Source organism: Mytilus edulis, chromosome 11, assembly GCF_963676685.1.
Source record: "Mytilus edulis chromosome 11, xbMytEdul2.2, whole genome shotgun sequence".
In the NCBI taxonomy this organism is placed as follows: domain Eukaryota; kingdom Metazoa; phylum Mollusca; class Bivalvia; order Mytilida; family Mytilidae; genus Mytilus; species Mytilus edulis.
In genome coordinates, this window is record NC_092354.1 from 83931483 (window position 1) to 83956263 (window position 24781).

At 33.5% G+C, this 24781-nt stretch overlaps 1 protein-coding gene across 1 annotated transcript in view; it reads right to left on the reverse strand.

Annotated features, from left to right (window-relative positions):
• The window catches only part of LOC139496457 (uncharacterized), a 35721-nt gene that overhangs the window by 2947 nt on the left and 7993 nt on the right, over window positions 1–24781 (reverse strand). The window contains exons 2-9 of the mRNA XM_071285077.1: window positions 21514–21570; window positions 20761–20852; window positions 18469–18540; window positions 13816–13939; window positions 12556–12647; window positions 11745–11819; window positions 9628–9733; window positions 6111–6235 (exon numbers count right to left, since the gene is read on the reverse strand). Of these exons, the coding sequence (XP_071141178.1) occupies window positions 6111–6235; window positions 9628–9733; window positions 11745–11819; window positions 12556–12647; window positions 13816–13939; window positions 18469–18540; window positions 20761–20852; window positions 21514–21570 (743 nt within the window). The remainder of the gene's footprint in view (window positions 1–6110; window positions 6236–9627; window positions 9734–11744; window positions 11820–12555; window positions 12648–13815; window positions 13940–18468; window positions 18541–20760; window positions 20853–21513; window positions 21571–24781) is intronic.

A 24781-nucleotide genomic window follows, 5' to 3' on the forward strand; every position in this document is an offset into this window, starting at 1 on the left:
AAAATGTAATATATACTCGTTGTCAATAGTGAAGGACAGAGTGGAACATATCAGAAAAATTGATTTAAAAAATGAACGCACTTGTCGACGATTCGTTTATACGAGACTGGGTAGAAAGTTACGGAACTATAGCGCAATTTAAAATATAAACATGTATACATTGAACATAAGAAAAAAATACATATTTTGAATAAATTGGGGTAAAAGTTTTGTAAATAGACTAGTCCACGTATGCCAACGAATGTAGGACAGAAAGTCACAGGACAAAAAGTCACAGACAAAAAGTCACGGACAAAAAGTCACAGGACAAAAAGTTATGCATGACTAAAATATAAGTTTTATTACAACAACTGTATTTGGTCTCGAATGTATGTTAACTAATTAATGTGTTTTTATAGACTAGCTCAAATCCTCATCCAAATAATATAATCTATATGTAATAATCGTTTCCTACCACACCGAGATTTAATGTCAAGCGGTAGACATATTTTAGGTACTAATTAAGTAATTAAATGAACAATATTATTGATAACAATAATTAATCATTAATGTGCAAAGATTAAAAAACAACAGTAGTTTTTTTTATTTGTACGTATTATATTCCGCTTCGGTAGAGTTATCTTCAAATAGTTTCAGATATTAATTATTACATGGGTTTCAAAAGTCTAAATGTAAGTATTCTCGTACATTTTTTTGCCTAATAAAGACAATCAAAATGCTTTGGTAAAGCCATTTCTAATTTCTAAGTCCCCCTTTTTTATGAGACATAAATCAAGGACAAGAGGTGTATATCATTTCATTCTGACACATGAATTAAGTTTCCCGTCTGTAACCGTAAATTGTTTATTTCTTAGTAAATTAATTTATTTGAATTCAAATTCGAATTTAAAACATAGAAAATTTATCTCATGAATATGTACAATTGCACGTCTGTGTGTTTTATCTTCTTATTATCGGCTTGTTATTAGATAAAGCAGAAGTCATCGACGCGCTTACGATTACGTTAAAATATAATTTAAAACCAAGACTTTTAATGATTGTATTTTAAATCCCGGCATGCAAAAACCAGGAGAAAACGTCACGACCTACAGGAAGTTGTTAATATTTTTTCATTGATTATTGAATTTCTCCTTTATTACTGCAATTATAGCGATAAAACTTTGTGAATATATATATTATGTCATAATGAACATAATTAAACCATAAGTAAAAAATCGCGAATTTTCCCTTTAATGACCTGACAACAGTATCGTAACTATTTCCTTCTTAATAAGCCAATTTAAAGGGTTTTTTTAGCCTCTGAGGTGAATACTGACATTATTGTGTTTTATAAAGTATATTGCCATAAAAGATTGGATGTGAAATACTAGAACGTATAAGAAGTCTGCATGTTGAGTTAAATTTACGTATGATGTCCTAGTATCGATCATTAAATTTAGTAAATGTTTTGACTAATTTGTGATATCGAGAACCCTGGTGTAATAATTTTTCAGTAATATATAAATTTCTCTCGTTAATATCTAAAACGTTGATACATACACGAGCGAATCGTACAAGTTCAGATTTATAAACACCATAAGATGATGACAAGGAAACGTCACCATCTAAAAATGGATACTTAATGATAGGAAATGAAAAATTATCTCGTTAATCATAAATTTTAGTATTAAGCTTTCCGTTAATGATATAAAATCAAGATCGAGCAAAGTGCAGTGGTCATTGTTAGTATTAGCTTTATTTAAAGGATAGATTTCTATACATACTGAAGACGTTATTATTGAGTGCCTATATATCATCCAAATATCTAAAAGTATTATTCATTTTTTGTATCAGATGTTGTTTCGATGGATTTTTTCTGTTTTTTGTCATAAATTGTAATTCATAGCAATAAAAAAACCAGGTCCGTAGTCATACAGAATCTCCAAAGCGAACAAAAATGTTATCTAGTAAAAATTCAAGGGCAGATATAATATCAAAGCATGTCCAATTGACATACTAGTTCTTTTGTTAATGGTAGTAAAAAATGACCTTAAAGAGTTTGAACATATATATTCACAATCTGACTTTTTAAATGCCCATCTAATTAGGTGTGTGATTTTTTTCTTATGAGAATGTGAGGCAATGTGGTTTATAGGGTAAAAAATCACCAATATCAGCAAGCAATGTGTCAAGTTCTTCCAACAAGTTTTTGACATTCCAAAAGTAATTAATTGCACTATTTTCAAAGACCTTATTTGAACAATTTATTATCAAGTTTTTGATTGTACTAAGTGTACTGGTAAGAAGAATAGACAATTTAGTAGTGAAACAATGGCTTGAAGACGAAATAAATCTATATTTGAGTCTGGATGGGTCTTTTCGGACTTGAAATCACGTGCAGAATAAAGACCACATAATAAAAAGAAAAGAGAAATTTAAGGCAAAGGAAAATATTTAATAGAGAAAGCTTAAGACTCGGGGTGATCTCGGGTGTTCCTAAAGGAAGGCAGATTCTGCTCCACATATGGCACCCGTTGTGTTGTTCGTGTTATTAAAAACCCAGAAAAAAGTCTAATTCGGTAGGTCACATTATCATAAGTGTGTGGAAGTCGGTTTTGGTATACCTTACTTCTCATAACTTTATCATTAGTGTGCCGAAAGTCACATATACCCAAACTTATATTCTGGTAGTTCCATGTTATATTGAAAGGTAACCCATCTATATGACCTGTAAGACACTGACGTTCTAAACTTACATCCTGGTGGGTCCATGTTATATTGAAAGGTAACCAATCTGTATGACCTATAAGACACTGAAGTTCTAAACTTACATCCTGGTGGGTCAATGTTATATTGAAAGGTAGCCCATCTATATGAACTATAAGACTCTGAAGTTCTTAACTTACATTCTGGTGGGTCCATGTTATATTGAAAGGTAACCCATCTATATGAGATATAAGACACTGAAGTTCTAAACTTACATCCTGGTGGGTTCATGTTATATTGAAAGGTAACCCATCTATATGAGTTATAAGACACTGAAGTAGTAAACTTACATCCTGGTGGGTCCATGTTATATTGAAAGGTAACCCATCTATATGAGCTATAAGACACTGAAGTACTAAACTTACATCCTGGTGGGTCCATGTTATATATTGAAAGGTAACCCATCTATATGAACTATAAGACACTGAAGTACTCAACTTACATCCTGGTTGGTCCATGTTATATTGAAAGGTAACCCATCTATATGAGCAATAAGACACTGAAGTAGTAAACTTACATCCCGGTGGGTCCATGTTATAATGAAAGGTAACCCATCTATATGAGCTATAAGACACTGAAGTTCTAAACTTACATCTTGGTGGGTCCATGTTATATTGAAAGGTAACCCATCTATATGAGTTATAAGACACTGAAGTTCTAAACTTACATCCTGGTGGGTCCATGTTATATTGAAAGGTAACCCATCTATATGACTTATAAGACACTGAAGTTCTAAACTTACATCCTGGTGGGTCCATGTTATATTGAAAGGTTACCCATCTATATGAGTTATAAGACACTGAAGTAGTAAACTTACATCTTGGTGGGTCCATGTTATATTGAAAGGTAACCCATCTATATGAGTTATAAGACACAGAAGTAGTAAACTTACATCCTGGTGGGTCCATGCTATATTGAAAGGTAACCCACCTATATGAGTTATAAGACACTGAAGTAGTAAACTTACATCTTGGTGGGTCCATGTTATATTGAAAGGTAACCCATCTATATGAGTTATAAGACACTGAAGTAGTAAACTTACATCCTGGTGGGTCCATGTTATATTGAAAGGTAACCCATCTATATGAGTTATAAGACACTGAAGTTGTAAACTTACATCCTGGTGGGTCCATGTTATATTGAAAGGTAACCCATCTATATGAACTATAAGACACTGAAGTAATAGACTTACATCCTGGTGGGTCCATGTTATATTGAAAGGTAACCCATCTATATGAGCTATAAGACACTGAAGTAATAGACTTACATCCTGGTGGGTCCATGTTATATTGAAAGGTAACCCATCTATATGAACTATAAGACACTGAAGTAGTAGACTTACATCCTGGTTGGTCCATGTTATATTGAAAGGTAACCCATCTATATGAACTATAAGACACTGAAGTAGTAAACTTACATCCTGGTGGGTCCATGTTATATTGAAAGATAACCCATCTATATGAGTTATAAGACACTGAAGTAGTAAACTTACATCCTGGTGGGTCCATGTTATATTGAAAGGTAACCCATCTATATGAGTTATAAGACACTGAAGTAGTAAACTTACATCCTGGTGGGTCCATGTTATATTGAAAGATAACCCATATATATGAGATATAAGACACTGAAGTTCTAAACTTACATCCTGGTGGATCCATGTTATATTGAAAGATAACCCATCTATATGAGTTATAAGACACTGAAGTAGTAAACTTACATCCTGGTAGTTCCATGTTATATTGAAAGGTAACCCGTCTATATGAACTATAAGACTCTGAAGTAGTAAACTTACATCCTGGTGGGTCCATGTTATATTGAAGGTAACCCATCTATATGAGCTATAAGACACTGAAGTTCTAAACTTACATCCTGGTGGGTCCATGTTATATTGAAAGGTAACCCATCTATATGAGTTATAAGACACTGAAGTACTAATTTTTCATCCTGGTGAGTCCATGTTATATTGAAAGGTAACCCATCTATATGAGCTATAAGACACTGAAATAGTAAACTTACATCCTGGTGGGTCCATGTTATATTGAAAGGTAACCCATCTATATGGGTTATAAGACACTGAAGTTGTAAACTTACATCCTGGTGGGTCCATGTTATATTGAAAGGTAACCCATCTATATGAGCTATAAGACACTGAAGTTCTAAACTTACATCCTGGTGGGTCCATGTTATATTGAAAGGTAACCCATATATATCAGATATAAGACACTGAAGTTCTAAACTTACATCCTGGTGGGTCCATGTTATATTGAAAGGTAACCCATCTATATGAGTTATAAGACACTGAAGTACTAATTTTACATCCTGGTGAGTCCATGTTATATTGAAAGGTAACCCATCTATATGAGTTATAAGACACTGAAGTACTAAACTTACATCCTGGTGGGTCCATGTTATATTGAAAGGTAACCCATCTATATGAGCTATAAGACACTGAAGTTCTAAACTTACATCCTGGTGGGTCCATGTTATATTGAATGGTAACCCGTCTATATGAACTATAAGACTCTGAAGTAGTAAACTTACATCCTGGTGGTCCATGTTATATTGAAAGGTAACCCATCTATATGAGTTATAAGACACTGAAGTTGTAAACTTACATCCTGGTGGGTCCATGTTATATTGAAAGGTAACCCATCTATATGAGATATAAGACACTGAAGTAGTAAACTTACATCCTGGTGGGTCCATGTTATATTGAAAGGTAACCCATCTATATGAGATATAAGACACTGAAGTTCTAAACTTAAATCCTGGTGGGTCCATGTTATATTGAAAGATAACCCATCTAAATGAGCTATAAGACACTGAAGTAGTAAACTTACATCCTGGTAGTTCCATGTTATATTGAAAGGTAACCCATCTATATGAACTATCAGACTCTGAAGTAGTAAACTTACATCCTGGTGGTTCCATGTTATATTGAAAGGTAACCCATCTATATGAGCTATAAGACACTAAAGTTCTAAACTTACATCCTGGTGGGTCCATGTTATATTGAAAGGTAACCCATCTATATGAGTTATAAGACACTGAAGTAGTAAACTTACATCCTGGTGGGTCCATGTTATATTGAAAGGTAACCCATCTATATGAGTTATAAGACACTGAAGTAGTAAACTTACATCCTGGTGGGTCCATGTTATATTGAAAGGGAACCCATATATATGAGATATAAGACACTGAAGTTCTAAACTTACATCCTGGTGGGTCCATGTTATATGGAAAGATAACCCATCTGTATGAGTTATAAGACACTGAAGTAGTAAACTTACATCCTGGTAGTTCCACGTTATATTGAAAGGTAACCCATCTTTATGAACTATAAGACTCTGAAGTAGTAAACTTACATCCTGGTGGGTCCATGTTATATTGAAAGGTAACCCATCTATATGAGCTATAAGACACTGAAGTTCTATTTTGTCTCCCGGCAACACATTACGATCCTGTGGTTTGACCGTCATCACTGGTCGAGCTGAAAAAGGTGAAATTTCATCTTAATCATATACTAAAAGGGAATTGGATAAACTATACATGAATAAAAGCAAAACAGACATTACCACAGCAATAACTATAACTATAACTCAAACAAACGTCTAATTGATGATAACATATTTACAATAGGCTAAACTCAGGCAAATTTCTCATTGATGATTGATATTGTACAGCAGTAAATGTACTAACTCAAACAAATGTCTCATTGATGATAACATATTTACAATAGGCTAAACTCAGGCAAATGTCTCATTGATGATTGATATTGTACAGCAGTAAATGTACTAACTCAAACAAATGTCTCATTGATGATAACATATTTACAATAGGCTAAACTCAGGCAAATGTCTCATTGATGATTGATATTGTACAGCAGTAAATGTACTAACTCAAACAAATGTCTTATTGATGATAACATATTTACAATAGGCTAAACTCAGGCAAATGTCTCATTGGGGATTGATATTGTACAGCAGTACAGTCCTTGGATGGTGTAAACTTCCCACTAACACCATACACCATAACACCATACATCATACACCATTACACCAAACACCTTGTACCATTACACCATACACGTTACACCTTTGCACCATACACCTTACACATTACACCATACACCATTACCCATTCTATCTACACGATCCGAAATTACCCATAATGCAATTAAATTTCCAATATTAAGATTATTATTATTGTTTATGTTTATAATTTGAAAAAAAAACAAAATAAAAAGAATTTCGTTTTCAACTAATGAAATATTGTACACCATCATTCACACCATTCCCGATCACACGTTACACAATCACACCATTCCTCATACACCATTACACCATTCCCCTTACACCATACACCATAGCACCATACACCTTACACCATCGTACTAATACACCTTACACCATTACACCATACACGTTTTTTGGGGAAGTTTACACCATCCAAGGGCTGTACTAACTCATACACGTGTCTTATTGATAACAGATAATTTAAAACAGGCTTAGCTCATACAAGTATCGTATTGATGATTGACAATCGACAACAGTCTTTACTTGAAAAGTGCCTTTTGATGATTGACCATTTACAACAGTCTTTACTTAGAAAAGTGTCTTATCGATGATTAATAATTTACAGCAGTCTTAACTCATACAAGTGTCTTATCGATGATTGATAATTTACAACAGTCCTAACTCATACAAGTGTCTTATCGATGATTGATAATTTACAACAGTCCTAACTCATACAAGTGTCTTATCGATGATTGATATTTTACAACAGTCCTAACTCATACAAGTGTCTTATCGATGATTGATAATTAATAACAGTCTTAACTCATACAAGTGTCTTATCGATGATTGATAATTTACAACAGTCCTAACTCATACAAGTGTCTTATCGATGATTGATAATTTACAACAGTCCTAACTCATACAAGTGTCTTATCGATGATTGATAATTTACAGCAGTCCTAACTCATACAAGTGTCTTATCGATGATTGATAATTTACAACAGTCCTAACTCATACAAGTGTCTTATCGATGATTGATAATTTACAACAGTCCTAACTCATACAAGTGTCTAATCGATGATTGATAATTTACAGCAGTCTTAACTCATACAAGTGTCTTATCGATGATTGATATTTTACAACCGGCTTAACTCATAAAATTGTCTTATCGATGATTGATAATTTACAACAGTCCTAACTCATACAAGTGTCTTATCGATGATTGATAATTTACAACAGTCCTAACTCATACAAGTGTGTTATCGATGATTGATAATTTACAACAGGCTTACCTCATACAAGTGTCTTATCGATGATTGATAATTTACAACAGTCCTAACTCATACAAGTGTCTTATCGATGATTGATAATTTACAACAGGCTTAACTCATACAAGTGTCTTATCGATGATTGATAATTTACAACAGTCCTAACTCATACAAGTGTCTTATCGATGATTGATAATTTACAACAGTCCTAACTCATACAAGTGTCTTATCGATGATTGATAATTTACAGCAGTCTTAACTCATACAAGTGTCTTATCGATGATTGATATTTTACAACAGGCTTAACTCATAAAATTGTCTTATCGACGATTGATTTTTTACAACAGTCTTAAATCATACAATTGTCTAATCGACATGATCGATGATTGATATTTTACAGAGGCTTAACTCATACCATTTTCTTATCGATAATTGATAATTTACAACAGGCTTAACTCATACCATTGTCTATCGATGATTAACAATTTACAACAGGCTTAAATAAAGGCAGCAGTAGTATTACGCTGTTCGAAATTCTTAAATCGATTGAGAAAAAAAACAAATCCGGGTAACAAACTAAAACTGAGGAAAATATATCAAATATATGAGGAGAACTACGATACAACAGAAACACAACATTAAAATGTAACACACACAGAAACAAACTATTATATAACAATGGTCATTTTCCTGACTTAGAACAGGACATTTTAAGAAAACAATGGTGGGTTGAACCTGGTTTTGTGGCATGCCAAACCCCCCTTTTTTATGGCAATGTTAAATATAACATTAAAATAACAACATTACATGACACGAGTACAATACAAATAAATGGGAGAACAGAAAGGACAGAGAAACTCACGAATAATAGCTAACAAAAAGTACCAGGTTTAAAATTGTATACGCCAGACGCGCGTTTCCTCCACACAAGACTAACCAGTGACGCTCAGATGAAAAAAGTTCGAAAGCCCAAACAAGTACAACGTTGAAGAGCATTGAGGACCAAAATTTCCAAAAAGTTTTGCCCAATACGGCCAGGGTTTTCTGCCTAGTATAAGAATATCCTTATTATTTAAAAAATCATACTTTTGTAAACATTATTTTTTTATAAAATTAAAACAATCTAAACCAGCACATAAAAATTCACAGCCGAGGTAGCCAAATCCGTCAACGCACAAAGTGACGTCACATTGGAATTTCTATTTTATTAGATATATTAATAAAAATATAAATGACTCGAACAACATTATGTTAAGTCAATGTATTTCAGTAAACAGTTATCAAAGATTATACCAGGATTATAATTTAATACGCTAGACGCGCGTTTCGTCTGCATAAGACTCATCAGTGACGCTCAGATCACAAAAGTTATAAAGCCAAAAAAGTACAAAGTTGAAAAGCATAAATGACCCAAATTCCCAAAAGTTGTGCTAAATACGGCTAAGGAAATGTATTCCTGGGATAAGAAAAATTCTTAGTTTTTAAAAACATTCAATGATTTGTAACAGGAAATTTATATTAAAAGAAGATGTTGTTGTATTAACAATATCTACCTTGTTTCAAATTAAACATAACAAGTGTTAAATGATAAAGCTTACCTTTACTGAGGAATCCACACAGCTTTGGATTGCAGTAATTTTTATTACAACACTGTACACAATAGTTCTTATCTGCTACTTGGTCATTTTCTAACGCTCTGCATAGCTAAAATAATATGTTGTTAATGTTTTAGACATAAATTTAGCCATGGTAACCTTCATAAATCATTCTGCATTTCTCCAATTATTTTTTACAATTCTCACAAAGACAAATTCAAACAATAAAATCCGGAATTTTGTTATCTATAAGGTCAAATCTTAACACTGTACAAAAATGCAAAACGAATATTGTCGGGACTAAAGAAAAAATGACATCTTCAGAAATGTTCTAATGAAAAAAAAGATTTTGGTTGTCTTAGTTTAAAAAGTCTACTTGCAGATCTGTGTTGCATGTAATATCGTTAACAACCCTATTTGTGCATATAACCTTAAACAAATACTCATTTATGCAGTAAGGAAGTCAATTCCCTCGCTTAATAATTCTCATAATAATTTAAGCGTGTGACACAAAGTTATTTATGTAGATTCGTTATCTTTCGTACGAATATTTGTGCCAACGAAATTAGATGTATCCACTGTACTTGGCATTAAAACTGTAATAGACACAGCGTTACTGGTGAGTCTTATGTAAACGAAACGCGAAATATATTTTTTAAATCCTGGAATCAATGATGAGTTTATTTACAACCGCTGGGTCGATGCCACTGCTGGTGGTTTTTTTATTCTCCGAAGGTATCACTAGCCCAAAAGTCAGAACTTCTGTGTTGACATGAATTATCATTGATATGGTCATAATTATAAATTAGCTGTTTACAAAACTTAGCATTTTTAAATACTAAGGCTTTTGTACCTCAGGAACAGATTACTTCAGCTGTTTTTGACAAAACTTTTAGGAATTATTGGTCATCAATACTCTTCGACTTCGAACTTTAATGGACTTTTCAACTTTTTTTAAATCGAGCGTCACTAATGAGTCTTTTGTAGACGAAACACGAGTCTGGTACAAATACAATATTTCCATCCTGGTTTATATCATCAGTTTATTGATAAGAGAGATTATACGTTTCCATCATGTAGTCATTAGTTAAGTTAACAAGTTAACATGATCTCTTCTAGAATTAAACAGATTGTTCTGACTGTCGTTCAAGGTTACATGCCTTGCTACAGGTTACAATTCAACGAGATTAAAACAAACTACCTTCTATATATTCCGTAAAAAAATAAAAGCTAGTTAAGTTTTTAAACATGGACAGTTTAAAATCCCTTATTGATGAAAACGGAACAATGATGTTCTCACAGAACAGAACAATTATAAACTCACAAAACTGAGGAATGGTATAGTTACTCACTGGGGAACAATAATTCACTCACAGAACGGAACAATAGAATACTCACAGAACGGAACAATGATATACTCACACAGAACGGAACAATGATATACTCACAGAAAGGATCAATGGTATACTCACAGAACGGAACAATGGTATACTTACAGAACGGAACAATAATATACTCACAGAACGGAACAATGGTATACTTACAGAACGAATTAATAATTCACTCACAGAACGGAACAATGATATACTCACAGAAAGGATCAATGGTATACTCACAGAACGGAACAATGGTATACTTACAGAACGGAACAATGATATACTCACAGAACGGAACAATGGTATACTTACAGAACGAATTAATAATTCACTCACAGAACGGAACAATGATATACTCACAGAAAGGATCAATGGTATACTTACAGAACGGAACAATGATATACTCACAGAAAGGATCAATGGTATACTCACAGAAAGGATCAATGGTATACTCACAGAACGGAACAATGGTATACTTACAGAACGAATTAATAATTCACTCACAGAACGGAACAATGATATACTCACAGAAAGGATCAATGGTATACTCACAGAACGGATCAATGGTATACTTACAGAACGGAACAATGATATACTCACAGAAAGGATCAATGGTATACTCACAGAAAGGATCAATGGTATACTCACAGAACAGAACAATTATATACTCACAGAACGGAACAATCATATACTCACAGAACTGAACAATGACATATTCACACCACAGAACAATAATATACTCACAGCTTTCGGACCACAGTCTAGTGTGTACCTCAATTCGTAGTTTGTAGATAAAAGTCTCATATCTGTTCGGCATTCCTGTCAAAGTAAATGATATGTAAGGATAGTTGACATTCCTGCCAAAGTTAATTATATGTAAGGATGTTTGCATCTCTGTTATAAAGTGACAGGCTTTTCAAAGGAAAGTTTTAAATTTTCGTCATTTTTTTTTTTTGCAATATAAATTTTTATTTTCCTATCTCAAGTCTCGTCTTTAAATAAAGATGACCATACATAACTATGAAATACAAACATATCTGTGTAATAACTCCTAAATATATGGTTAATTATAATTGTTACAAATACAAAAATACTAGATATATATAGGTCAATACCGGTAATACAGTACAGATTACACCTTCTTCGAGCTCTATTTGATATGGAGATCGAGATGATATACTATCAGGAAAAACAGATAGTAAAATTCTCAATGTATGGGCAATTACTCCTAACAGAAGTCGTCTTATAGTTTTGATATAAATGGACAGTCAACATTCTGAACATTTCTACGTTTATCAAATTTTCACTTTTTTAAAACAGTTTTCAAGATAAAAGATAAAAGTTGGATTTTATTCTTCAATTCTATGTTTGGCCATGTCAGCCATGTTGGTTGACAGACATCGAACACACTTTCAATCTACATGTAGACACTGTGATGAAGAGTGTGGCCAAGTTTGGTTAAATTTCAGAGAAACTAAAAAGTTAAGGGACGACATTCGCCAATTGATTAAAACAATTTGATTTTGCTTTTTCGACTATTTGTGAGAAAACATACTTGGTCTAATCCACATAACACAGTGTTTTTGCAGTGTTCTGGCATCAGTACATCATTGCATGCAAAGCATTCTATATGATTGGAAATTTCAGCTGGAAAAGAATACAAAATGTTTAATCTGGGTGAAATATAATTACAACTGCTGTATTAAGTCACTATATCGTTTGGGTATAAGTGATAGGTTTGTTTAGCAAAAAACGAGGTTCAGCACACTATTAAAAAAAATCAAAATCCCTAAAACATCAAACGAATGGATAACAACTGTCGTATTCCTGACTAAGTAAATGCATTTTCTTATGTAGGAAATGGTAAATTAAACCTGCTTTTATTGTTAGCTAAACCTCTCACTTGTATTACAGTCGCATCAAATTTCATTGTATTGACAACGATGTGTGAACAAAACAAAGAGACATAATAGGTTAAGATGTCAATAATAGGAGTAGTGTATTCATCGTTGTGTTCAAATCTTAACCAATATGACAAAAAACAATTATGCAACAAGAGAAACACAAAAAGGCATATATACAAGGCAAATTGATACAACATTTAGTATTTATAATTAAGTGTTCTGTATAGTGTAAGACTGCGTCACATAGGAACGTTATCTATAATGACGTCGTTGAGGTTCCGATTTGGGTAAAATAAAATTCGACTATACCCCGACAGTTTCGTGGATATAAACTGACATCTCTGTGTTGTTATCTAATCACAAAACTCGACAATTTGTAGTCAGTAATCGAAATATATATTTATATATATATATAGTCATAAGTATGTCTGAGCCAATGACAACTCTACAACAGATTTATCCATCGGATCACCAGCAGTGATGATGATACATGGCTGTGTACATTATGTATATACAATTCGTCTAAACATCAACCCAACAATGTTAGATCTGTTAATTTGCTTTCGCAAATTTTATGTTCTTCCCTCGTCGGGATTCGAACTAATGCTACTGAGATATCGTGACACCAAATCGCCTGCACTGTAACCGTCCCACTAGACCACACGACCATCTGGGCTTTATGGTGTAACGATATCTCAGTAGCATTGGTTCGAATCCCGGCGAGGAAAGAACAAAAATATTGCGAAAGCAAATTAACAAATCTAACATTGTTGGGTTGATGTTTAGACGAGTTGTATATATATATATATAGTCATATACGTATTAAGACTTACGTTGTTTGTATATATAGTCATATACGTATTAAGACTTACGTTGTTTGTATATATGGTCATATACGTATTAAGACTTACGTTGTTTAGTACACAGATGTTTATTACATAATTCAGAGTTACAACACTGTAGGCAGTTCACAAATGCTCTTTTTCGTCTGTCTGTAGATCTTTTCCTGCCAATTTGTGACAGCTGTTTACATACCTAAAAAGATTTATTATACATAAAAACAGACCAAAGAGTAAAAAGATCACCATTAAGTCTTTAATAAATCGAGAAAATCCTACATCCGGAGCGGCCTTCAGCTGGCCCCCAAACAAAGATGTGTACTAGTTACAAGTAAAGGCAACAGTAGTATACCGCTGTTCAAAACTCGTAAATACATGGACAAAAACAAAATCGGGGTAACAAACCAAAACTGAGGGAAACGCATAAAATATAAGAGGAGAACCAATGTAACACACACAAACAATATGAAGATGGACGTCACACTTAACCCCAAAACATATGATTGAACTTAAATTAATTAAACATACAAGACCCTGTCTTGGGACCGGCGCAAAAATGCGGCGGGGTTAATCATGTTTCGTGTGATCTCATTTTTCTGCCTATAACGCTGGCCAAAGACAGTAAAACTCAGTTTATAAAAGTCCGAGTCCGATGTCAATAAAAGTAACAAAAGAGACTAAACAAATTGACAATGATATATAATTTAACAAAAGACTACCAGGAGTTTCTTAAATGCCAGCTCCAAATCTCAATTAAATTGATTAAAAGATTATGTCTTCGTTATATCAGAACCAAGTGCAATCCCTCCCATTAGGTATTTATTATCATAAATGTATGTGAAAAACATAACCCGCATCATTCTAACAACTGGTTTTAGAATACATATGTTTATTTCAGATAAAAAGACCCTATAAGTGAATCAATATTAAAGCCAACATATGCAATCATTTATGACCTGACAGCAGTATCATAACTATATCTCGTCTTTATAAGTCTGTTTAAAGGTTTAATTAGATTTTGAGAGGAATACTGAATGTCAAAATTATATCATGAATTAAATTTGAATGAGTTTATTTATATATATTGTAATTATCAGAATAGAAATTAGAACGGAAGAAACACATGGTCACATGATCTGTCATCAACAAATCATCAATTGATCTATCATCAGCACAAAGTCACATGATCGGTCATCAACAAATGGTCAATTGATCTATAATCAACACTAAGTCCCATGATCTGTCGTCAAAAAATGATCAATTGATCTATAATCAACACAAAGTCACATGATCTGTCATCAACAAATGGTCACTTGATCTATAATCAACACAAAGTCACATGATCCGTCATCAACATATTCTCAATTGATCTATAATCATCAAACAGTCACATGATCTGTCATCAACAAATGGTTACTTGATCTAAAATTAACATAAAGTCACATGACATGTCATCAACTAATGGTCAATTGATCTATAATCAACACAAAGTCTCATGATCTGTCATCAACAACTGATCAATAGATCTATAATCAACACAAAGTCACATGATCTGTTATCAACGAATGGTCAATTGATCTATAATCAACATAAAGTCCCATGATCTGTCATTAATAAATGATCAATTGATCTATAATCAACACAAAGTCACATGATCAGTCATCAACAAATGGTCACTTGATCTATAATCAACACAAAGTCACATGATCCGTCATCAACATATTCTCAATTGATCTATTATATACACAAAGTCACATGATCTTTCATCAACAAATGGCCACTTGATCTTTAATCAACACAAAGTCACATGATCTTTCATCAACAAATGGCCACTTGATCTTTAATCAACACAAAGTCACATGATCAGTCATCAACAAATGGCCACTTGATCTATAATCAACACAAAGGCACATGATCTGTCATCAACAAATGGTCAAATAATCTATAATCAACACAAAGTCACATGACATGTCATCAACAAATGGTCAATTGATCTATAATCAACACAAAGTCACATGATCTGTCATCTACAAATGGTCAATTGATCTATAATCAACACAAAGTCACATGACATGTCATCAACAAATTGCCACTTAATCTATAATCAACTCAAGTTCACATGATATGTCATCAATAAATGGTCAATAGACAACTCTCGAGCTCGATGCATTTTCGTCCAAAAACTCTTGATTTAGTGAACGTCATTTGTGCGTTTAGGGGCGTCATCATTTCCATTCCAATGTTGAGCGAGTGGTTGGAAAACTATAAATCTATATTGTACGAATTATTCGGCAAATTGAATTATCAAGATTGACAATCAGCTCTGCTGTCATTAGAGAATTGTCATTAAGTACCTACAGAACAACCATTATTTCTAGTTCATCCTGCACAATGACGATCACTAAGACGCCTGATGAACGTAAATAGTGCAGGGATACAGGCGACCCCCTCTATCTGGTAAATGACGTCATAAAGGCGCGCATAATTGACGAGTTTTTGATGGTGACGGATGAACTCGAATGAGGTCTACTGATCTATAATCAACACAAAGTCGCATGATCTGTCATCAACAAATGGTCAATTGATCTATAATCATTACAAAGTCACATGATATGTCATCAACAAATGGTCAATTGATCTACAATCAACACAAAGTCACATGATATGTCATCAACAAATAGTCACTTGGTCTATAATCAACACAAAGTCACATGATCGGTCATCAACAAATGGTCACTTGGTCTATATCAACACAAAGTCACATAATCGGTTATCAACAAATGGTCACTTGATCGGTCATCAACAAATGGTCACTTGATCTATAATCAACACAAAGTCACATGATCTGTCATCAACAAATGGTCACTTGATCAATAATCAACACAAAGTCACAGGACATGTCATCAACAAATGGTCACTTGATCTATAACCAACACAAAGTCACATAATCTATAATCAACAAATGGTCACTTGATCTATAATCAACACAAAGTCACATGATCTGTCATCAACAAATCGTCAATTGATCTATTATCAACACAAAGTCACATGACATGTCATCAACAAATGGTCAATTTATCTATAATCAACACAAAGTCACATGATCTGTCATCAACAAATGGCCACTTGATCTATAATCAACACAAAGGCACATGATCTGTCATCAACAAATGGTCAAATAATCTATAATCAACACAAAGTCACATGACATGTCATCAACAAATGGTCAATTGATCTATAATCAACACAAAGTCACATGATCTGTCATCTACAAATGGTCAATTGATCTATAATCAACACAAAGTCACATGACATGTCATCAACAAATTGCCACTTAATCTATAATCAACTCAAGTTCACATGATATGTCATCAATAAATGGTCAATAGACAACTCTCGAGCTCGATGCATTTTCGTCCAAAAACTCTTGATTTAGTGAACGTCATTTGTGCGTTTAGGGGCGTCATCATTTCCATTCCAATGTTGAGCGAGTGGTTGGAAAACTATAAATCTATATTGTACGAATTATTCGGCAAATTGAATTATCAAGATTGACAATCAGCTCTGCTGTCATTAGAGAATTGTCATTAAGTACCTACAGAACAACCATTATTTCTAGTTCATCCTGCACAATGACGATCACTAAGACGCCTGATGAACGTAAATAGTGCAGGGATACAGGCGACCCCCTCTATCTGGTAAATGACGTCATAAAGGCGCGCATAATTGACGAGTTTTTGATGGTGACGGATGAACTCGAATGAGGTCTACTGATCTATAATCAACACAAAGTCGCATGATCTGTCATCAACAAATGGTCAATTGATCTATAATCATTACAAAGTCACATGATATGTCATCAACAAATGGTCAATTGATCTACAATCAACACAAAGTCACATGATATGTCATCAACAAATAGTCACTTGGTCTATAATCAACACAAAGTCACATGATCGGTCATCAACAAATGGTCACTTGGTCTATATCAACACAAAGTCACATAATCGGTTATCAACAAATGGTCACTTGATCGGTCATCAACAAATGGTCACTTGATCTATAATCAACACAAAGTCACATGATCTGTCATCAACAAATGGTCACTTGATCAATAATCAACACAAAGTCACAGGACATGTCATCAACAAATGGTCACTTGATCTATAACCAACACAAAGTCACATAATCTATAATCAACAAATGGTCACTTGATCTATAATCAACACAAAGTCACAGGACATGTCATCAACAAATGGTCACTTGATCTATAACCAACACAAAGTCACATAATCTATAATCAACAAATGGTCACTTGATCTATAATCAACACAAAGTCACATGATCTGTCATCAACAAATCGTCAATTGATCTATTATCAACACAAAGTCACATGACATGTCATCAACAAATGGTCAATTTATCTATAATCAACACAAAGTCACATGATCTGTCACCAACAAATGGTCAATTGATCTATTATCAACACAAAGTCACATGACATGTCATCAACCAATGGTCATGTTGGCTCTAAGTAAGAAATGATCACAATGGTCACATGATCTCATTTTCTATTTCAGTTAAACTTTTACTTCAGAATTTGTTTTACATACTACTTTTTGTATCATTGTGATTTATTGTGTGCGATTTTTTTTTATGTGTAAACCACGTACTGAATAAACACTCCTGCAGGCATTTATCAATTTATTGGTTTATATGACGTACCTGTCTTGAAATACATCCTGACTCGTATAGTACATTACCAACCGTACCGACACTTCGCCTTACATAACACTCCTGTAATAAAAAAAAAATATAAGCATGTACATACAAATGTATAATGATAAAAAAAAATATTAGCATATACATACAAAAAGGTATGTGGCATGCATTTATATGTACAATCCTTACATATAGGAAGATGTGGTATGATTGCCAATGAGATAACTCTCCATCAAAGTAACAATTTATAGAAGTAAACCATTATAGGTCAAGGTACAGTCTTCAACACGGAGCTTTGGCTCACAGCGAACGGCAAGCTATGAAGGGCCCCAAAATTACTAGTGTAAAACCATGTAAACGGGAAAACCAAAGGTATAATCCTTATAAAAACGAAAAACGAGAAAAACTTATGAACCACATAAACAGACGACAACGACTGAACATCAGATTCCTGACTTACATATATTTGTCAAAATAAACAAGCATTGAGAATATATTCAGTATTCTTCAGACGGAAAAAGGAATAATGTTTTTATTTTTTCGATTCTTAACTAGTTAAACGAGCGAAATGTATAAGCAGAATTTACAAATGTCTGTGACGTGGCGCATATATACTGTATCTTGAACGTAAGTGACATTAATGCGAATATACGCCGTAAAGATTAATGTAATATAAATTCACACGATCAACACGACGGGGGTCAAAAAGGAGCACGAATTGTTGACCCTTGCAATGTATCTAATATCACCCCTGATTTTTTGGTGGTGTTCGTGTCGCTGAATCTTTAGATGTCTAAGTTGTGTTTTCTGAACATCTTGCACACAAACCATTCAAAAGAGACTGGATTGTGGTTACGACAATTATAATAAAATCAGAACGACAATATGACTTCTGCTGAATAATCTTACGGACAATATGACCTTTTCCAGTTTTTACAACAGACATACAAACAGAAGAGGACCATTTAGGATTCATTGACAATATAACACGAGATCTTGGTATAGGTTATTAGTGAGACATAAAATATACGTCGAGCAATATAGCGGACATAAAATGAACGATATCCATGGATTGCTACAGTGACATCCCTGTGTCTTAAAACGTCATTCAATCGTTGAAACAAATGTAAATTTACTATTCTCGCTGTTTTCCTTGAGAAACTTCTTATTTTGTTGTGTTCTTTATTTTTCTAATTTTAGCCTTCATATGTTACTACTGTATTTACAGTCAAGCCTGCAGTTTTTATCATTTGCTTAAGAGCGTTTACTTCTAGTTTCCGGAAGTGAAACATATTTTGCAAGAAATGAACATTGTTTACTTTGAATATTTTCAGCCTTTTTAGTTTGAAATCGTATGCGTATCCGTAGTACAATTGATATATAATATTGTAAGTATGCGTATCCGTAGTACAATTGATATATAATATTGTAAGTATGCGTATCCGTAGTACAATTGATATATAATATTGTAAGTATGCGTATCCGTAGTACAATTGATATATAATATTGTAAGTATGAGTATCCGTAGTACAATTGATATATAATATTGTAAGTATGCGTATCCGTAGTACAATTGCTATATAATATGGTAAGTATGCGTATCCGTAGTACGAATGCTATATAATATTGTAAGTATGCGTATCCGTAGTACAATTGCTATATAATATTGTAAGTATGCGTATCCGTAGTACAATTGCTATATAATATTGTAAGTATGAGTATCCGTAGTACAATTGATATATAATATTGTAAGTATGCGTATCCGTAGTACAATTGCTATATAATATTGTAAGTATGCGTATCCGTAGTACAATTGCTATATAATATTGTAAGTAAGCGTATCCGTCATGAATTTAGAACTAATGTCTTGGAAAACTTCCTTTGCTAGATATTTACAAAAATGTTGTGTAATTCTAAGGGAAAATGCTTAAAATTTGACTTTTTTCGAAATGGGAAGGTTGAAATCATCATGCTTTTAATTATTTAATGATTGTAAGTTAAAAAGTGATCCATTTTGTCTTTTTTTAGTTTTATATATTTGTTACTTTACACTTTTTGCCTCGGATTTAGTTTATGCCTGGATGTGTAAACACGTACTCACCACATGTAACTATGTGTAAACAAAAGATTGATATATAATGTGTTTTGTGTTGTTATTACCTCGTGCTCACTTCATATCACTGTGTTTAAACAAAAGACTGATCATTACTGTGTTTTGTCTTTTTATTACCTCGTGCTCACCACATGTAATTGTGTGTAAACAAAAGACTGACACTTAAGGTGTTTTGTTATTACCTCGTGCTCACCGCATGTCACTGTGTGACCACAGTCCTCCATTTTAGGAACACCATTACATTTAAAACACTGCACTTGAGTCGAATTGGACGCTAACAATTAAGACAAAATGCATTAGTCAGATATGATATTATATTTTCGTACAGTATGTATCATTTGTGTTGATTGGTAAAACACTGTACTTCAGTAGATCTCTATTTAGTGGTTTCAATGAATGAAAATTTCATTGAACACATATATACGTGTTTAACCTCTATCCATTATATCCACCAAAAATCGCATACATTTTATCAATGAGTCATCTGTTTTGACGATTTATTTAGGTGTCTAAACGCTGCATTTGTTTGTACTTGTCCCAAGTCAGGAACCTGTTGTTCAGTGGTTTATCGTTTGTTGAGATGACTCATAAGTTTTTCTCGTTTCTCGTTTTTATATGGATTAGACCGTCGGTTTTCCCGTTTGAATGGTTATACATAATTCCTTTTAGAGGGGATCATATAGCTTGCTGTTCGATGTGAGCAAACCCGTGTTGATGGCCATACTTTGACCTTTGCTGCTTTTATTTAACAAATTGTGACTTGGATGAAGAGTTGTCTCATTGGCATTCATACCACAACTTCCGATTTCTATTATACAAGAATAAGTATTATATGAGGCACGTTTCTTCTTCACACGACTCGTCGAATTTGAAACATGTAATTATTGTGGGTAACATTAAAGACAACATTTTAAATTTTAAGTAATTGTACTTACCATTTACTGATATCACAATGGTAAATGTTACAAGAATAAACGCTGTTAACTGTAAACCTGTATAATTTGAAAGAAACAAACAAACTAGGTCATTTGAGAAGTGTTTTAGTTTTTAGTATGGTTCTATCAAATAGACAAACGATTTACTTTACATATTTTCACAATACAGAGATTTTATTATCCTAAGCATAGATAACCTGAATCGGATATGGCTCAACTGATGAGTTATATGTAGACGAAACACGCGTCTGACGTATCAAATAATAGGCCTGCTACCTTTGATAACTATTTATCCTCTTCTTTCAAAATTCACACCGAATATTGTTTAAAATGCAAAGGTTAAGGATTGAATTCGACATATAATAAAATGCACGGTAACCATTTTTTTCTTCACCAAATGCGCATTTAAAAATCATTGTCTCAATAGTGATATTAGAGACAACAATTTTTAAAATCCAAAACTAATCAAAACAATGAAGAATCCCTGCAAGGTTTCAGGGAATAAGGTATAGATAAGGTATATATAAAGGTGGTACACAATAGGATGATAAAACCAGATGAACGTTTTAATCACATTCTATTGATAAGGAAATAATAAGCTTCTCAATGATCAAATTTAATGTTTTTCAAGCAGTTACATATCCAATGAAATTTTCCCGATAAAGTGTGTGTGTGTTTTTTATTATTGTTTTTATTTTTGTCAGAGGTTCAAGGTAAATATTTTTAACAAAATCTGATGAAAATTAAAGGTCCCAAATTAATTTTGGTAAACGTGTCTGAATATAAATGAACTCATCATAGATACCAGGACTAAATTTAGTATATACGCCAGACGCGCGTTTCGTCTACAAAAGACTCATCAGCGACGCTCGAATGAAACCATCTTCAGGAAGTAACAAATACGAAACGGGATTGACTTTTTTTATAATTCTATCTCCACATAACTGTGCCTTACACATTGTTAAAGGCACGCTCTGGTACTAGCATTTTATTCTTATATATGAATTACCCTAGGCCAAACACACAGTCTGTTTCTATGTATTTCTCTACCATGTTATGAAAGGACAGTTGTTATCAAATAGTCTGTTTCTATGTATTTCTCTACCATGTTATGAAATGACAGTTGTTATTAAATAGTCTGTTTCTATGTATTTCTCCACCATGTTATGAAATGACAGTTGTTATCAAATAGTCTGTTTCTATGTATGTATGTTGGTGTTCGTTTTATTGTAGTTCAATCTTTCTGTTGTTCATTTGATTTTCTCTTATAGTTTAGGTGTTTTCCTTGGTTTTGGTTTGTGGTCCGGATTTGTTTTCACGTAATCGATTGGTGAATATTGAAAATCATCCTTTGAAAAAATGATAAAAATGCCCAAGTGCATTTAGTTGTCCAAATTAACGTTTGTTAGCATATTTTATCATCTACTATCCCCCGAGGTGAAAGGACAAATGAAGAGTCTAAATTCCTGTTTCTATCATCTATTATCACCCGCGATGAAAGGACAAATGATGAGTCTAGATTCCTGTTTCTATCATCTATTCTAATGCAACAACGTTTGTAACGTTCATTTTGATTGGATAACGTCACTTTCTTACATGGCATCAATTGACAATTGATGCTATGGGGCGTACGCGCATGCGCAGACGGCATATGACAGATTTGAATTACGTGTTTTAACGTTGTTTTCTGTCAGTTTCATTAGAATGGAGATAACAATATTGTATTTTAAGCTCCGACGGCATCAATTGGGGATTTGATGGTCGCAAATGTCCGTTTACTGTCTCCGCTAACGCGTCGCCAGTAAACTTAATTTGCGACCATCAAATCCCCAATTGATGCCGTCGGAGCTTAAAATACAATACAGTTATCTCCTAATTATCACCCGAGATGAAAGGACAAATGAAGAGTCTAAATTCCTGTTTCTATCATCTATTATCACCCGAGGTGAAAGGACAAATGAAGAGTCTAAATTCCTGTTTCTATCATCTATTATCACCCGAGGTGAAAGGACAAATGAAGAGTCTAAATTCCTGTTTCTATCATCTATTATCACCCGAGGTGAAAGGACAATTGAAGAGTCTAAATTCCTGTTTCTATCATCTATTATCACCCGAGGTGAAAGGACAAATGAAGAGTCTAAATTCCTGTTTCTATCATCTATTATCACCCGTGGTGAAAGGACAAATGAAGAGTCTAAATTCCTGTTTCTATCATCTATTATCACCCGAGGTGAAAGGACAAATGAAGAGTCTAAATTCCTGTTTCTATCATCTATTATCACCCGAGGTGAAAGGACAAATGAAGAGTCTAAATTCCTGTTTCTATCATCTATTATCACCCGAGGTGAAAGGACAAATGAAGAGTCTAGATTCCTGTTTCTATCATCTATTATCACCCGAGGTGAAAGGACAAATGAAGAGTCTAAATTCCTGTTTCTATCATCTATTATCATCCGCGATGTAAGGACAAATGAAGAGTCTAAATTCCTGTTTCTATCATCTATTATCACCCGAGATGAAAGGACAAATGAAGAGTCTAGATTCCTGTTTCTATCATCTATTATCACCCGAGGTGAAAGGACAAATGAAGAGTCTAGATTCCTGTTTCTATCATCTATTATCACCCGAGGTGAAAGGACAAATGAAGAGTCTAAATTCCTGTTTCTATCATCTATTATCATCCGCGATGTAAGGACAAATGAAGAGTCTAAATTCCTGTTTCTATCATCTATTATCACCCGAGATGAAAGGACAAATGAAGAGTCTAGATTCCTGTTTCTATCATCTATTATCCCCCGCGATGAAAGGACAAATGAAGAGTCTAAATTCCTGTTTCTATCATCTATTATCACCCGAGGTGAAAGGACAAATGAAGAGTCTAGATTCCTGTTTCTATCATCTATTATCACCCGAGGTGAAAGGACAAATGAAGAGTCTAAATTCCTGTTTCTATCATCTATTATCATCCGCGATGTAAGGACAAATGAAGAGTCTAAATTCCTGTTTCTATCATCTATTATCACCCGAGATGAAAGGACAAATGAAGAGTCTAGATTCCTGTTTCTATCATCTATTATCCCCCGCGATGAAAGGACAAATGAAGAGTCTAAATTCCTGTTTCTATCATCTATTATCACCCGAGGTGAAAGGACAAATGAAGAGTCTAAATTCCTGTTTCTATCATCTATTATCCCCCGAGGTGAAAGGACAAATGAAGAGTCTAAATTCCTGTTTCTATCATCTATTATCACCCGAGATGAAAGGACAA